The sequence below is a fragment of the Ctenopharyngodon idella genome, chromosome 23 (assembly GCF_019924925.1).
Source record: "Ctenopharyngodon idella isolate HZGC_01 chromosome 23, HZGC01, whole genome shotgun sequence".
NCBI lineage: Eukaryota > Metazoa > Chordata > Actinopteri > Cypriniformes > Xenocyprididae > Ctenopharyngodon > Ctenopharyngodon idella.
The window spans coordinates 22,118,670-22,136,389 of NC_067242.1; the positions used below are offsets into that span (position 1 = coordinate 22,118,670).

At 36.6% G+C, this 17,720-nt stretch overlaps 1 protein-coding gene across 4 annotated transcripts in view; it reads right to left on the reverse strand.

Moving 5' to 3' along the window:
- asap1b (ArfGAP with SH3 domain, ankyrin repeat and PH domain 1b) overlaps positions 1-15,283 on the reverse strand; it is a 92,758-nt gene extending 77,475 nt beyond the window's left edge. For 3 of the 4 annotated variants that reach the window (XM_051882732.1, XM_051882729.1, XM_051882731.1), the window contains exons 1-3: positions 15,086-15,283; positions 14,660-14,730; positions 13,111-13,237 (exon numbers count right to left, since the gene is read on the reverse strand). In XM_051882732.1, coding sequence (XP_051738692.1) covers positions 13,111-13,237; positions 14,660-14,715 — 183 coding nt within the window. In that variant the 5' untranslated portion in view covers positions 14,716-14,730; positions 15,086-15,283. Of the gene's footprint in view, positions 1-13,110; positions 13,782-14,659; positions 14,731-15,085 lie in introns of those variants that run through there. The other variant, XM_051882730.1, reaches the window with a different exon arrangement.
- Between the last annotated feature and the right edge of the window lie 2,437 nt (positions 15,284-17,720).

Below are 17,720 nucleotides of genomic sequence, written 5' to 3' on the forward strand. Positions count from 1 at the left end.
ATCTTTCCATTGGATCCATGCACAAGGTCTTAAAGTGACAGCAGCCTAATATACCTGCTGCTGTCTGTCATTAATGTTAATTAAGGATGCACTGATCGATCGGCTGCAGATCGGTATCAGCTGATAATCACATACTGTCTCAATCGGTAGTCATTAAATTTGGCCGATCTCATGAACCGATTGCAATTCAATTACATAAAACAGTAAAAAGTCGCCACCAACACGCTTTTAAACAGTATACAGATTAGGCTTTTGCACCACGTTCCGCTTTTTGTAACTTTGCAAAACATTAGTAAACCATAGTAAACCACTTATCTTTATTTAGAGCAGGTTGTCTCGATTTAAATGAGCCTGCACACAACATAACATGATGCATAGATCTTGAGAAAATCCTCACCGAGTGACATGACATGCTGCTTGGCTAAAGCTATAGGACTTCAGGAGTCCGATCATGTTGAGATCATGACGCAGTGTTTTCCAATGTCATTCCAAAGTTCAACGAATGGAAACTGGATCTCGGTTATGGTGGGTAGGGATGATGTGTAGAGACCAATCGGACACTGTTTTACGGCTGGAGTGCACTTAGATTAATCGTTTAGATTGACAAGTCTTGATTTGATGCACCAAAGAATAGGAGTGGACAGCTGAAACAGCTCTGGAAGATCAATCACTCATAAACCAGGATTTTATTACTTGTTACTTATTCCATGCAATTATAAATATTTTTAAGCTTTGTGGCATTTACACAAGTAAATAGTTCTTATGTTCAATAAAACACTTTTTGTCCAAAAAAGTTTTTGGACTTTTGACAAAAAGGCTACCATGGTTCCAAAAGCTATAACTTTTGATTGCTTTGAGATATCAAAACAAAAATTGACCCAGATGCAGTTGGCATGATTGTGAACAAGCTCAAACTTGAATTTATGACCTGTCATATATACTTTCTAATAGTAATTATGTCAAGCATGAATAACAACAAAATAAATCAATAAATTGCACCACTTTTTCTGGGGTTTTCTCAGCAGTGTTGTAACATAAGAACCTTCAAACATGATCAAAATCTATTTTCGTCCAAATTTGAAAGGTTTTCTATCAAATTAGACCACTTGATGATACCTTTTTTGTTGTTGCTGTTGTATAGATTAGTATGCCACTCAGACCTTTTCGTTTGTAATTAGTTTCTTTGTTCTTATTGTATTGCAGACTGTTAACTTGTCTTATGTTGGTCCTAACTATTTTGAGGACCTTTTTCTTACATTAGTTAACCTTTAAAATGACTCATGTCATAAAAATAAGACTTTGATCATATCGACTACCAATAATCGTGTTAAATAATCGTGATTTCAATATTGACATAATTGAAATACTCGTGGTTATGATTTTTGCCATAATGTAGCATCCCTTGTGTTCAGTTCTGAATTTCGTGCCAACATGCTTTGTAATGCAACAACACTGTACTCATGGAAAGCATGTTTCTAGTCTAAGGTCAACACAGACTCAAAATATATTTCAAAAACAAATACTGAACCAAAATCAGAACAAGCAGTAAGCGAATGCAGTCACAAGCACTTGGCCAGCGAGCATACTTGTTTTCGGTTATTAGTAGGGGTGTCATGAGATCTCGTGTCTCGTGAGATTAAATTGTGACGAGATTTCTCGTCGAGGTGAAAAGAAGTCTCGTGATATTGCCATGACGGAGTGTGAGGGTGAAATGAGGATAGAATATGCCACCGCTACATTTACATTACACCTTCACTGTCGTTTTGCTTTTTATAGAAATAAAAACCATTTAATTCAGTTGGATAACGGTCGCCTCCGCTCCCTATTCACAGAGTACGCGCGGTCGTGAAAGTGAAAATAAACGTGAGCGTGTATTGAAACAATTTCAATACCCCGCATTTTGAAAGCGGCTCCTTGATGCATGCAAATATCTCCCAATATGAAAGCTGTCTTAGGCTGGGCTGTGTAGAAAAATTTGGTCTTATTCGCACTTTGAATATTGAAAGAGTGCTTTGATTATGGTTGCACTTATTGTTTGCACTTAATAAGACTAAAAGAAAACTTATTTATTTTTATGGTAACACTTTACAATAACATTTCATTAGTTAACATTAGTAAAATTTAGTTACGTGAGCTAAGGAAGAACAATACTTCTACACCATTTATTAATCTTAGTTAATATTATTTCAACATTTACTAATACATTATTAAAATCAAAAGTTGTATTTGTTAACATTATTTAATGCACTGTGAACTATCATGAACTAACAATGAATGACAATTTTAATTAACTAACATTAACAAAGATTAATAAATACTGTAGCAAAGATATTGCTCATTGTTGATGTTGGTTAATACATTAACTAATGTTAATAAATGAGACCTTATTGTAAAGTGTTACCATTTTTATTCATACTGTTTTTATTTCAATGATCAATTTGTGGAAAGGAGTTCAGTTAGGAAGTCAAAAGTTGTAGAAGCTCATAAATCATGTACAGTAAGGTCTGAAGAGACTGAAATCATACAGGACAGAAGCCAGTCAGTTGAGTTTGTGGCAAAATCTTTTACAGTGCTTGAGTATTGTTGTCTTTTACTGCATATGATAATTTATACTCAAAAAGTACAGCTGAAATGGCATTCATTTCTATTATAAGATGATTAGTTAATACATTTCAAATACACTGCAGATTTTTCTAGTTATGTATTTCATCTTTGAGGATTTCCTAAAAATAGTGTGTAAAAATCTCGTCTCGTTCTCGTGAACTCAATCTCGTGTCTCGTCTCGTGAGCTCAATCTCGTGTCTCGTCTCGTGAGCTACCTGTCTCGTCACACCCCTAGTTATTAGCTTCTAGTGATACAAGTTTGATTGTTATGTTATCACATTGTATTCCGGCTGGTAAGTTCATGAAGTGTCCAAGGCTTTTAAAAATACTCTACTAGTTACCAATACGTTTATGACAAACCTACATTTCACATTAGTTACAGATGTGTTGTGCTGATGTCTGCTAGTACAGAGTGTACAGCAGATGTCCGTGGGCTAACCATTAGTTTGGACTAAATTTACCCACGTGAATATTTTTCCACTCACGTTGACCAGAGAAATCAGGCCATGTTTACATTTCAGGAAACAGAGACAAAACATCCCAGTGAGTGAGAAAGTAAAGACAGATCAGCATGAACTTCAGTCCAACAGTGAAACGCTATGAGACACTCTCACTGTGGAGTCTTAAATTCAACTTACTGCAGTGGTCTAGCAGTGGACACAGGAAACTCTCTAATCCAACTGTTGTCTTTTGCTGTAACCCTCTGACATGTGATGAGAAGGGACAAAGATGGCATGAGGTTGAGAGGCCTCCCGTAGTGCATGAATGTCTGTGTTGATTAGTGTCCAGTCACTTTGCACCCCCACATCGTGAACTGGATGTCATGTGACCTGACTGAGTGCGTATGTGTTTTTATCTCATAAAGAGAAGCCGTGAGTCATTCGACTGTAAGTCTGCTCTGCCTCTGACCAAAACCATTAGGACACTGTGTATAATGTTAAACCAAAATGAGGTTAGGCTAGTGCGTCGCAGGACATGCAGGCTTAATCTGGATGAGGAGTGGATCTTTGGCTGCCAGATTTCGCATATACTCCTCCACACTCCCACACTCTTCTCTTCCTCTCACTCGTTTTCTCTCAAATTCTGTTTGCCACATTCATACTGCAGCTAAAACCAGATGTCACTCCTCTTTTGGATACTATAGACCTTACACCATGTCATGACCGTTGTCACGTCACATCACGGCGCGACAGCTAAAAGCGGTCCACACTGGACGTGACCATTGCAAATTAATTTGTCCTTTGTGTCAGAAGTAGCGCGAACACTTGATGTATGTCAAAAATAGAATGGGCCATCAGTTTACCGTCTGAAATTTTTTTTTTGTCGCTTCGCATTCAGTGTAGACAGCATCATTGATTATAATGGGTTCTATGTGCTTTTGCCGCATAATGTCGCACTGCTTGCGTCTGGTGTAGACATGTCAGGTCAGGTTAGACAGCATATTAAATTTAACACGTATGAAAATGAGGCTGTGAGGGATAGACTTACAGTCTTCACAATGGCACACACTGAATAAAGGTCCTAGATCCAATAGTTTTCACAACACAACTTTCAAAACTGTTTATGGAGTTTGAAAGTTTTTTTTTTTTTCTTCAGCTGACAACAGTACAATACATTGAACACACTGTACTTCTAACCCTCATGACCTTGTTTTTATTCCTCTCAAAAATTAAATATGGCTCTAGCATAAGTTCTGAAAATTATTTAAAGTTATCCAATGTTCATAGTTAATTAGTTAGGTATTAATATACACTAGAAAGGAGCTTCATTACTCTTAATTATTTATCTGAGTAAATCTGTCATATTCATATTCTAATTCTTTAGAATATTTGTAACCGAAGTGTCAAAAAATTAAATATCCTAAATAAATAAAAAATTAAATAAATAATAAATAAACCTTTGCTATAACAAAAATTGCAAAGTAACAAGACACCATACAGAAAAAACAAAACACTTGCAAATGTACACAAGGAACTTTTATAGAGATTTTCCATCTACAGATTTCTCCCTGGCCTTCTTTTCCTCAGTAAAGTAAGGGTGCACATTACTGCTGAAAACACAAACCCTACTTAGAAGTCAGATGTCCATATGAACAAAGGCACAGAAGCCTCAACAGGCCATATTTGCTGTAAAATCTATTTTTCTAGAGGCTTTTTTTTTTTAAGTTGAACTACTTTTAACTTAAGCGCTGCATGTTTATAACACCGCCACGTCATGCACAAGCTGCTGCAAAAGACACAAGCGCAACGGTCAAACATGTCCATCTAGTACAGTGGTTCTCAAACTGGGGTACATGAGGTGACAAGAGGGGGTATGCGATCAAAATGCTGAGTTTTGCCATTTATTTAATTCTACCCCACCTTAAAATAACATTAAAACCGAACATGTGTTTCTAACAGGCAAAATGTTGTGGCATCCAATCTTCTGCAGTCAAAACTGACTGCATCCATACAAGCAGCGTGCAAATATGTTTCGTGCAGATGCTGTCTTAGCAAATCGCGCTACATTACTGCCATTCTCGGCAATGTACCTTTGTTAAAGTGGGGATTTAGCACTTACTAGCATGAAGAACAAATAGCCTATAACCACAGGCTGTGCATACAGAGATTGATTTACGAGTCAAACTCTCTTTGATACAAAAACCCTGTGAGTTCTTGTTTTTAATGTTGATAATATATTATACGGGCAAGAATGTAATTTTGTTCCCCAAATAGCCACACGATTGCAAATGTGAACACTGATTTTATATAAGTTCAACAAAAAAGGGTAATATTAAGTGATAAACATTTTAAATGGAGTATTGTCAGTGTTGTTTGCTCAACTTTGCAACGAAATAATAGTTCCAACGAAAGCCACAGAAGAACTGCAACGCAGCGGTGTTTCGTGAATGAATCAGTGGCTCTGAACGAATCGTAAGAGTAAATGATTCAATGACTCATTCATAAATGCAGCCACTTGAATGAATGAATGACTTGATGACTCACTCACTAAGACAGTGACTTACCGCCACCTACTGGTGGTTTTAGTTTAATATTTAAAAGTATCACTACGTTTTTACCATCATTGCTTATTTCTCTATTGAACCTTTTTTTATTTAAACATTATTTATTTTAAAAAGGTATTTATAAAAGGTATTTTTTAAAGGTAAAAAAATACACTGGAAAAATCAATTTAGGGGGGCAACTATTGTCCCTTAATGGAAAAGGTGTGAATGCAGTCAAAGTGGAAGAGAAAGGTTACACGAAAGATGTTAAACGCTTCAGGGGGTACTCCACTCTAAAAAGTTTGAGAACCACTGATCTAGTACATGTTTACATAGAAAAACAATAGAAAAACAGAGCAGTGGAATGCAAAAAATGTATTCTCTGTGAAAATGAACTAGACACTCGCGACTACATGCCCCGTCCCGTGTGAAACAACTTAACACTAGCTGTGAGTGTGCAACATTTCTTGCGGTCACATTTATATTTGCACCAGAACAGCGAATTGCGGCTTTGAAACCGAGTGCATTTGGACTTAATCTTTCAGACAGTCTGTAGTAGTCAGAAAAAAAAAAAAACATATTAATGCTTTGAATGATGTCTGCTCTGCGTATGAAGGAGCTGCCTGAGCCCCACTTTCACCTCTGAAACAAAGAGCAGATAAGATGAAAGAGGCAGCGTGATCTGCAAAATGTTGGCGAGATTCGTTTTTATGTAAACACAATGGGCAATATGTTGTGTCACCAAAAATACGAGGTCATGTCGATATATTGTGCGATAAGTTGATAGATTGATTATCGTCATGACAGGCCAAATAATCGGCCCTTATCTTTGGCTGTTTTTAAACAATTGGCCAATGTCCGATATTTGCTTTTATCTGCCAATACATCAGTGCATTCCTAGTGTGCATTTCTAACATTCTAGGAGCATAGCTAACTCCCATTGTGTCCACCAATATCCATCAGTCCCTCTGAATCTGTCCTGCATTTGTTTTTCCTGTGTCTGTTTTCTCTCTCTAGCCTGCAGTTAGTTGGCTCTGGCTCTGGGTTTGATGGCACTGAATAGCTCATTGCTGTGAGGACTGTGTGTTGCGTAATAGAGCAAAGCATCAGACCAAGCTGGAAGCTTTCAGCACAACATCCCTCCCTCCTTGTGTCTGTAACATTAGCACACTACATGGACACACACCACATCAATAGACTGCCAGAGATGCGATATGCACCACAGCAGATTCCAAATGCATCATAGCACTTGACACACAATTGCCTCAATGAATGATAAGATGACAATGCATGCAAGATAAACAATGTTTGATTTTGTCATTAATAAAATTAATTGAGGAATACATAAATAATAAATAACGACAGAATATTCATTTTGGGTGACCTATTCCTTTAAGATTAAAGGGTTAGTTTACTAAAAAATGAAAATTATGTCATTTATTACTCACCCTCATGTCGTTCTACACCCGTAAGACCTTCGTTCATCTTCGGAACACAAATTAAGATATTTTTGATGAAATCCGATGGCTCAGTGAGGCCTCTATTGCCAGCAATGTCACTGAACCTCTCAAGATCCAGAAAGGTACTAAAGACATATTTAAAACAGTTCATGTGAGTACAGTGGATCTACCTTAATATAATAAAGCGACGAGAATACTTTTTGTGCGGCAAAAAAAAAAAAAAAAAAAAAAAGACTTTTCAACAATATCTAGTGACGGCCGATTTCAAAACACTGCTTCGGAAAGTATAGAGGGTATACTGAGGGAGCGCGCCGGAACGCGCCGGAACGCGCTCCCTCAGCTGGACTGAGTGGCAAAAGAACCTGCTGCATGACTGGATTTAATAGGGGAAACTACGAAAATGCGAAAGTGTTATGACATGTCAAAGAAACCTAATCCATGGATATTGACATGCAGCCAGGAATCGTTTTTCCTGACATTTATATGTGCCTGATTTCGACGCCAGGGAAATACATAAAGCAAATCGGCCTGTGAACGCTTTATATGAATACAATATAGGTAGGTCTAAATCGGAGTGATCACTTATATCAATGTTATATATTTCGTCATATCGTCCAGCCCTAAAACTTGTATAGTTTTTGTCAGTGTTTATTTAAAAACACCCAATTATGCAGAATATAAGATGGTAAATATGTAATTGATGAGTTGTCAACACAATATATAACAATACAATATATAGGGTATGATTTTACCCCAAAATCCAACATTTTGACACAAAATGATAACTGCAAAACATGTTTCTTCGCCTGGAGTCCAGCTGTTTCTGTGAATACAGCGACCTATTTGCTTCTTTTTTCTGTAGCTTTCAGCAGTCTGTAAAAATATACCTCAGATTTTGTGTCAAAGCTGTTTGTACAGTCAGTCGCAAAGCTCTTTCCCATTTTGGATGTGTTTTGTGTGCTTTTTGCGGCATTCACGCTGAAAACCAATGCTGCCACTCAGTTTTTTGCCACCGCAGTCATAACGGTCGACAGTGACGTCACGTGCATACCCTCTAAACAGAAAGTATTCTCGTCGCTTCATAACATTAAGTTTGAACCACTGTACTCACATGAACTGTTTAAATATGTCTTTAGTATCTTTCTGGGCATCTGAACGTGTTAATTATCTTGCTGGCAACAGAGGTCTCACTGAGCCATCGGATTTCACCAAAAATATCTTAATTTGTGTTCCGTAGATGAACGAAGGTCTTACGGGTGTGGAACGACATGTGGGTGAGTAATAAATGACACATGACAGCTTTGGCCTGACAGTGTTTGAATTAAATAGAAACATGGCGATTCTGACATTTTCACACGATGTCATTGATTGTTTAGAGCAGACATACAAATCAAAAACGACATGGGATATTTGACGAAAAAAAAAGCTATTCCATATGGCCTAAATAACATCATTAACTCTAACTTGCAGCTGGGATACATTTAGAATTTCATCCATCTCCAATCTCAACATTAAGTGCTTAGGATACACACTGATCCAATGAATATAATTAAGCATTGCATTTTAAATGTAAGATAAGACTGCAATGCGCCTGCATCCTATCAAAACATCTCATCCAATGGAACCTTATCATGTTCCTCAATCCTCACCCAACCTTTAGCATTTACAACCTGTCATTTGATCCTTCTGCATTTTTGACACCACAGGTATGATTTCAAAGAAAGCATGCATTTTGAATGTTCTTCGGTGGTGGCGGACAAGCACGGTCATACACACACACACATACAAAGTACCCTACCCATGTGAACTGTGAACCTAGTACTGGCAATAAATCCAGAATAAATGCAAAGAAACAGTTTGTAATATCAATTTATCCTGTTTATTCACAAAATAAAACAATCACCCTCAGGACAGATCATAAAACAAAGTGCTTATAACTATTTTAGATTTTTAAAAAAATTGTACATTAATATGTAAAAAGTCACTGAATGACTTATTTTAAAAGTTAGTAATAAAATGAACATCAAATTAACACATTACAGAAAAAGGCAGGTCTGTTATTTTGCATTTACACTCCAAGACTTAATGCACAGATCTTTTGACACACAGTATCAGATTGTTTTGTTCCGTCCATTGCTATGGTTATAACGGTCAATCGGATCCAACTGCGCATTTAAATACGGCTGTCAAACCAGAACTTTGCCATGTCTAGTTATAGCAGCATGAAAATATATAATATATATATATATATATATAAAATATATATTGAAACTGTCAATTACAACGCGAGGTACACAAAGCTGCACTCTTGCAAAAAATCTTGTTATAATCAATAAAGCCGTCTATGCAGTGCAATGAATCTCTTATTGACATTGTTTATACTTTTTATTATAATGAAAGGAATCGCGAGCGTACAAAGTCTTTGAGGCTGACTCTTTTGTTGTTTTGAGCAGTGCTGAGCAGATTCGGACTAACTTAAACACATTTGATTGGTTCACATGCTCAACAAATATGTCTGTGATTGGCTACAAAGCTCAATGTTGCAAAAACATGTTGTAGATAGAAACCTTTGATGCTCTTCACCTTTTAATGCCTGCTACAGACTGTGTGATTTTGACAACCCTATAAGATCATTACAAATCAAACTGTATGACATGGATCTAATTAACTTGGGTATGACATGTACAACTGTACGATGATGACACCTAATTGAATCATAGGCTACGATGCAAGATAGTATAGATCAATCAAATGTCATCAGCATGTGCTAGTAGTAAACAAATAGAGCAAGATGAATCGCACTTTGGCAATCGTGGTTTTCATGTGCGCTGAAAAAAAGAGGAAGAAGTGAAAGAGGAGAATATGGACGTGGTCATGGTTAAGGAAAAGAGGCCAACTTGGCATGCCAATTTTGCAAATGTAGCTTGAGGCAAGCAGCTTTAAGTTTTAGCCCATGTCGCATTGATCAATAAGCCATTTCATGTTGGATTTTTATTGGCTAGGTCATGACGGAGGTCATAGCAGCAAACGCACTGTGAGATGATCATGCTAAATTTCTAACAGTCGGAAAATTATTAAAGGCTATCTTTGTTCCCAAAACCGTTACAACGGCTGTCTTTGAACCTCTCTCACTGTACGACATAGGACCACAGTTTAGAAGCCACAACCACAGAAATTGCCACAATTTGCCATCTTTCATCTGGCACAGCCCAAAATCATACAATGTGTACCAGGCATTACACAAACACTCAGAGGAGTGTTTTGAAGCAGCCGGCTGTCAGCAGGTACCGGTACTGCAGAAAGACAGATTCAAATAAACAAATAAATAAAATAAGTCTTTAGTGGGACATTACAAAACTCATTTTGGCAGCAGCCAAAATATTTTCAATGCAGAAAAAAAACACTACACTGTCTTTGTGTTGTTAAAGATGGCCATCTCTACTTACTTTAAAAGGGAAGTGGTGATTAAAGTGATATTTCATCACTCCGTGTTCAAATCATTGCAAGAACAGCTTCCTGTCTTCCACATACATGCAGAAGTGGTACAACTGCATGCTGCTAAATGTTATAAAGGATACCATGATGCTTCTAGTGTGACTTGTTGACACATTATCCACCCTCTTAAAACCCACATATATTGCATGATCAAGAAGATTTTAGATAGGCAATCATGTCCAATCACCCAAATCATGTCCAATCATGTCCAATCACCCAAATCATGTCCAAAATATCTAGTTAAAGGTTTAGTTCACTTCAGAATTATAATTTCCTGATAATTTACTCATCCCCATGTCATCCAAGATGTCTGTCTTTTTTTAAAAGAATTTTAAAAAATTAAAAAATTAAAAAGAAATTAAGGTTTTTGAAGAAAACATTAATTTTTTCTCCATATAGTGGACTTCACTAGGGTACAAAGGGTTGAAGGTCCAAATTACAGTTTCAGTGTAGCTTCAAAGGGCTCTACACGATCCCAGATGAGGAATAAGGGTCTTATCTAGCAAAACGATCGGCCATTTTCTAAAAAAATAAAAAATAAAAATGTATATACTTTTTAACCACAAATGCTCGTCTTGCACTAGCTCTGCGATGTGCCACGCATTATGTAATCATGTAGGAAAGGTCACGCTTGACATCAGCAAAAGTACCGATCCAGTGTCTACAAAGCAAATGTTTAAAGACTAAGTCAAAAGCCCCTTATAAAAAAGGTAAAGCAACGATGTCAGACGATTTTGAAGTTGGAGGAGAAAATGAGATGGAGTTTTTCGCCCTACCGCAGTACTTCCGCCTACTGATCGTGACCTTTCCAACGTGATTACGTCATGCGTGGCGCATCGCAGAGCAGTGCAAGATGAGCATTTGTAGCTAGAAAGTTTTTTTTTTTTTTTTTTTTTTAAGAAAATGACCAATCGTTTTGCTAGACAAGACCCTTATTCCTAAGCTGGGATCGTGTAGAGCCCTTTGAAGCTGCACTGAAACGGCAATTTGGACCTTCAACCCGTTGTACCCCAATGAAGTCCACTATATGCAGAAAAATCCTGAAATGTTTTCCTCAAAAACCTTAATTTCTTTTCGACTGAAGAAAGACAGACATACACATCTTGGATGATATGGGGGTGAGTAAATTATCAGGAAATTTTAATTCTGAAGTGAACTAATCCTTTAAACAGCCAGAATGCCCCTTGCTATCGGAGCAGGTGTTCAAAGGAATCTTAGCACAGCTATGACTGACTCAATAGGCTATTTTAGGAATTATTTTAAATAACAAAAGGAATATGCCAAACAAAAACATAACTGTAAAGAAGCAGACTGAAGTAAACAAAAGATAAGTAAGAAACCAAGCAAACTTTTCCTGCTTTTAAATTTCAGAATGTCACAAAATGAGATCATCCCTTCGGATCATCCCTTATTATGAAAAGGGAGTAGCTCCTGAACCCCAACAAAACCCTGTGCCAATATGCATTTAAAATGATGCATGCACAAATACGTGATTTCAGGGGCCTTATACCATGAATTCAACTCAACCATTTTATACATCGGTTGTTATGAATCACAAAAACATCCATATCCATCCAAGATATGACTCTCAAAGCTGGCATAGACTTTCAACTGTTGTACACCCAATGAATCATCAGTGGAATCAGAAGCCAGACCAGCTGGCTGAACAAAACTGCAGCCTACACTGCAGACTGTTGCTCATTGCCTCTCAGAATTCATATGCACTGAAAAGATGCAACATATCATGTACTGTAAAAAAGAGATTCAAAGTACAAAAGCAAAATAGCCATGTAAACAAATATGATGTTGAACCAATGTGAACTGATGCATGTACAAATGCAAAGCACCATCGAAAACAGATTAAAAAACTGATGCAACACTTCATCATAAACAGATGCAATAAGTGCTAAAGTAAAAAGATGCAATGTGTTTATGCAAAGTATTAATAAACAAATGCACTAACTCAAAGTACCAAAGAAGTGCAATGCACAAAACTAAATGTACGCAATGTACTGATACAATGTACAATGTAAACAGATGTAATAAACTAATATAGATTCAATGTATTAATGCAAAGAGCCAGAGTAAAGAGGTGCAAAGCATTGATGCAAAGCAACGCAGTAAACAGATGCAATGGACTAATTCAAAATAGTTATGAAATGCAATGCACTAATGTAAACAGATGCTAATAAAGACTGATCTAATACACTAATGCGCCGTCCCTGTAAAAATATGCAACTGACAAATGCAACATGCATTAAACAGATGTAAAAGTCAAATGTAAACAGATGCAATGGACAAAATGTAAACAGTAGTGCACTAATAAAAAAAAATATTATGTACTGATGCACCACTGTAAAGAGGTGCAATGCAAAAACATATTTACGTAATTTTTAATAAATAAAAGCAATGCACGAACATAAAACAGATGCAAACAATCTAATGCAAAGTATAAATGGTACTAAGGTACTAAAGTAAACAGATGTAATATACAAGTGCAAAGTACCAGTGTAAACAGATGTAACCCACTAATGCAGTGCTGCATGAGAAAAGCAAGCAGTATCTTACCTCCTCTAACACGCTGACTGTATTCCTGCAGCTCTGCAGGCGGGTGGTGAAGCTGGATGTAGTGGGAGAGTTGTAATCCTCTGTTGTTTCCGACAGAAACTCCGACACCGATATTTGATCTGGCATCCTAAAGCGTGGGTTCGTCCAGGGAATAGATAGAAATGGGTGTTCAGACGACCGAAAGCATTAAAAGGACAAAAACAAATGAACTTCCAAGGCCGTAGAGATGTTGAGCTAACGGTGCGCGAGATGCCTGCTGCTGCAGCAGCACGCACAAAACAAACTACTAGCACGCGCTAAGCGATTCTGCCTCCAGAAAACTCAACGACCTGTTATTTTTGGGTTCTGCCGTTCCCCCGGGGACTGGGATAACACGCTGTTTCACCCCTTACCCCTCGAACATGAAGCTCAGAGTTGATCTGAGTTGTTTAGTTGCGATTCCGACAGCATGCGCCGTGAAATGATGCCCACATAACGTTCCCTCGCGTGATGTTTACAACCAACACTGCTAATGTCTTAGCGTCGAATTATACTGCCGTGCATGGGTGTCTGTGAATGCATTCATACTCCGCTGTTTGTCAAGCGCCTGATCGCTCCCTGCACTCAGATCGTGTGAAATGCGCAACGCGGAGTCTATGACATCCGCGCGCACACGCACTCACGCGCTCTGCTCTACATTCGCCCACCCACCCCTCTGCGCATGCCTCTACTCTCACTAAACCCACTCACACAGCTCCGTGGGCAGCAGTCCAGCGGTTGGCATCATGTAGGCTATATGTAAAATGTTGAAGTGTATGTTTCTGACCTAGCTAGACTTCTGTGGAAAAAAACTCTTCATAAATGTTACTAGAAATTAAGACATTTTATACATCGTCAAAAGTAACATTGTTAAAAAAGAGGCTAAATAAAGCATTTATTTGCTTCTAAAATGGCAAAAGTTTTCTAGAGTGAAGTCTGTAGAAATTGTTTTGACTTAAATATATGTAAATATACTAAAAAGTGAATGGAATCCTGAATTAGATATCTACACTGTAAAAATACTGTAGTTATGATCAGACTTAAGATTCAGTCATAGCTCATTTTCTGCTTAACGTACAGTAAATAGCCTACAACCTGTAACGCTATTAAAGAAACTAGAACAAATGAATTAAAAGTAAATACGTTCAAAATTCCCACTCAAAGTGAAACAAACCCCTCTATATACACTATACCACAATGCAATGTGAAATTGTCATTCGTTGTTTTATGACAGAAAAGTATATTACTGTACGAAATGACTGATAAATTACTGTAGAATCTTGCCATTTTACAGCGTGTGTATTTTAAAATGGAATGCAGGTGTATTAGTAAAAGTAGTTTTGTAATAAATCGTAAATTTGAGTTTGAGTTTGTGTATGTATGTATGTCAATTATCCAGTATTGTTAATGTAACAAGTGCGACTTCTACAGGTCAAATGGTGAAATACATTTAAAGTTTACTCGATGCAATGTATTTTTACATTGTATTAAGACATTTGATTGTTAATATATCTAAAAGCAGAACTCTTACCGGTTCCATATAGGTTCCTTAGAGGAAAAACTAAGACGAGATGATGATGATCTCATGACTTCAGCTTGTAGCTTTAATGGGGAAAAATACAGATCAAATGGGATGAGCTCTTTCTTTACATATCTATATTTACTTACATTTCTAATCTTATAGGCCTATATTAATTTAATTCTATAACAAATAAATTCGACTGAACCCATTCAAGTTCATCGTCAGAATGAATAAAAAGAAAATCACTTATTTTCCATCATTTGCTTTGTGCTCTAGATTTTTGAACTTAAATGATTTTTGATCTTAATATATTAATAAACTTAATTTATGAGGACTTTTCATACAAGCAATAGCTCAAAGAGACTTACAAAGACATAAAAAGAACAATGGTATATTTAACCTCAACAGAAATAATAAATATGCTATAGTACTCACCAAGATTAATGCCTGAGTCTCACTGCCATCCTCTCTTCAGTGAGTTTAGTGGGTGTTCGGATACTATCTGCCCATGGGTCCCTTCCCTGCTCGGAGAGGAAGGGAGAAGCGACCATGTGTGCTGAAAAATAGCCTGTTACAATGGCTACAGGATCCAGAACCTAATGACTCAGGAACTACGGAAATCCAGGAGACCTGGGACAGGAAATGTGAGATCTGTGTAAACATGTGCCTGCTCAAGTGAAGTACCCTCATGCTTAGACAGAGTGATATACCACACACGGCTGTGTTGGATGGGGAGCACAGGGTCACACTTGACTCTATGTGAAATAACAATATTAGATTCAGTATTTCAGGTTAGATTATGTACTTATAACTGAACTGACTCGTGCATTTGTACAATAGATTTTTATATTATAGCCTACTTTACTTATGAACAGCTGCATAGGCCTTGAGGATTTGGTTCTTTCATGAAAATCACAAAGATAAATCCCATTGTGATTCATTGCACATCACATTTAGTACCTATTTTATTATCTTCTCAAATGAAGCCACTCAACTACACTGGTATTTTGTCTATTTTCCAGCCTGTAGTGGCTATGTGTCATTTCCCTGTTTTTTTTTTTTTTTTTTTTTCAGAGGGTTACTATTTTAAAAGGGAAACAGTGATTCTAGCCAGAAAGAATTATTTATAAAACCAAGATGATAACACATTGTCATCTAAAGAGGGACTGCTGAGGCTAAGGGGTTCCTGGAACCTGTAATTTTCCGACAGTTTTATTGGGAAGTACCATAGTTAAAAGTAAATGTTTTGTCTGTGCTAACTCAGATGGAATGGGGCGAGGTGGGGAATTGGGGGTTGTCCCTGGATATTTTCTCTGAGCTTGGCAGTTATGTAACTAGGCTACTATTCACCAAATAAATTAAAATTTGGTTATTAAAATAATTATTTTAGAATTTTACCTATATAGCAGTTGGCAGTTTAGCCATTTTTCAAGATTAAAAGGTAAAGAAAAAGCTTTCTAAAAAAAAATAACTTTCTCGACTGAATGCAATTTTGCGAGAGAACACAACACTTTTGCGAATGAATGCAATGTTCTTGGGGGAACAATTTTTTTGAGAGAACAAAAGTTTGCAAACTGTCAGAGATCTATATGCTGAAATATACCTATAGATAATCAAAATCTTCTAATCGAACACAGTGTACATGGGCCTTCTGGCAATCCCAGTCTTGTGGGAATAATTGAATTCTTCTTGCCAACTACTAAACAGCTTTCCTCATGTTTTCCAGCTGAATGTCTCCTCAAATCTCTGGGCTACAAAAAATGCTGGAATGTTAAAAGGTATCGTGGAATAATCATCCAGTGCTATGCAGAGAACTACAGTATGTGATCTTATGGAAAGACAATAGGCTACAATTTCACATTTAATATTTAATGTGCATGCAACAGGACAAGCACTTGATCCGAGAGTTTGGAAATAAGGATATGTTAAACCAATCAATCAATCAATCAATCAATCAATCAATCTATCTATCTATCTGTCTATCTATCTATGTTAAATAAATATAGGTTTATAGGTACAATACACAAATCATAATAAACATACCCAAAAAATGTAAAACAGAGAAACATGGCACAGTTCTAGTTGGTTTGCATTTGTTTTAACTTCCTTTTAACATTTAGGTATAGCCCACTGATATACCTTGTCCTTACCTAAACAACTTCCAGACAGAGGTATGGACTTCTTTCCACTTATCCATGATGTTCACAAAAATTACAAAACACTGCTATCACCATCAAACAATGCTGAGATTGTGGCTAATCAATACACCACAGAGTGTCATGGGTAGAGTGTCCGTGCATTGATTTCAGTATACCAGAGATCTACAGTGGTGTGGAAAATGTTTTTGTAATTTTAGAAGTCCTAATGGACTATAGATTTGTCCTGCTGTTCTACAGCTCTAGTTTATAGCTGATCTATATATGTTTACAGCATATGGCAACCTGTCACAATACACAAAGTCTGAAGTGAAGTCTGTCACAGACTGAGGATTTTGTCCTATTACTGACGTTTTTATTAACATTGTTCTTAACCATTTTAATGTTGCAAATTATATTCAGATAAATGTAGAATAAAATACTACTAATAAGAAGTCCTGTCTGTTAATATAGATCATGACAGTAAAAATCACTGTTACTCTGACATTTTGATATCTTATGCCACCACCTTGTGGTTATAAACGGTAAGAGATGTGTAACACATAAAGGGCAAGATTTTCTATTAAACACACACTTATGTCCTTCTTGACTGACCCAATTTCTGTGATGTAAGATGATGGAAATACTATTATATAATACAAAATACTATATAATACAAAAGTCATTTTAAAAACAATAATAAAAAGGAGCCCAGTTCAACCTTTAGTTATAAGTAGAGTATGTCTTTGACAGCAAAAATAAAATGTGTTGTATTAAAGACTTTAAAAAATTATTGGTACTAAAAAATATACACCAAAGATTTAGAAGCATTATGTAATGATAAATCTATTACAAAAATAAAATAAGTAAAAAAGTATAGTAAAACTGTTTTAACCCTCCTAATGCATTAAAAGAACTATACACATTTTGCATTC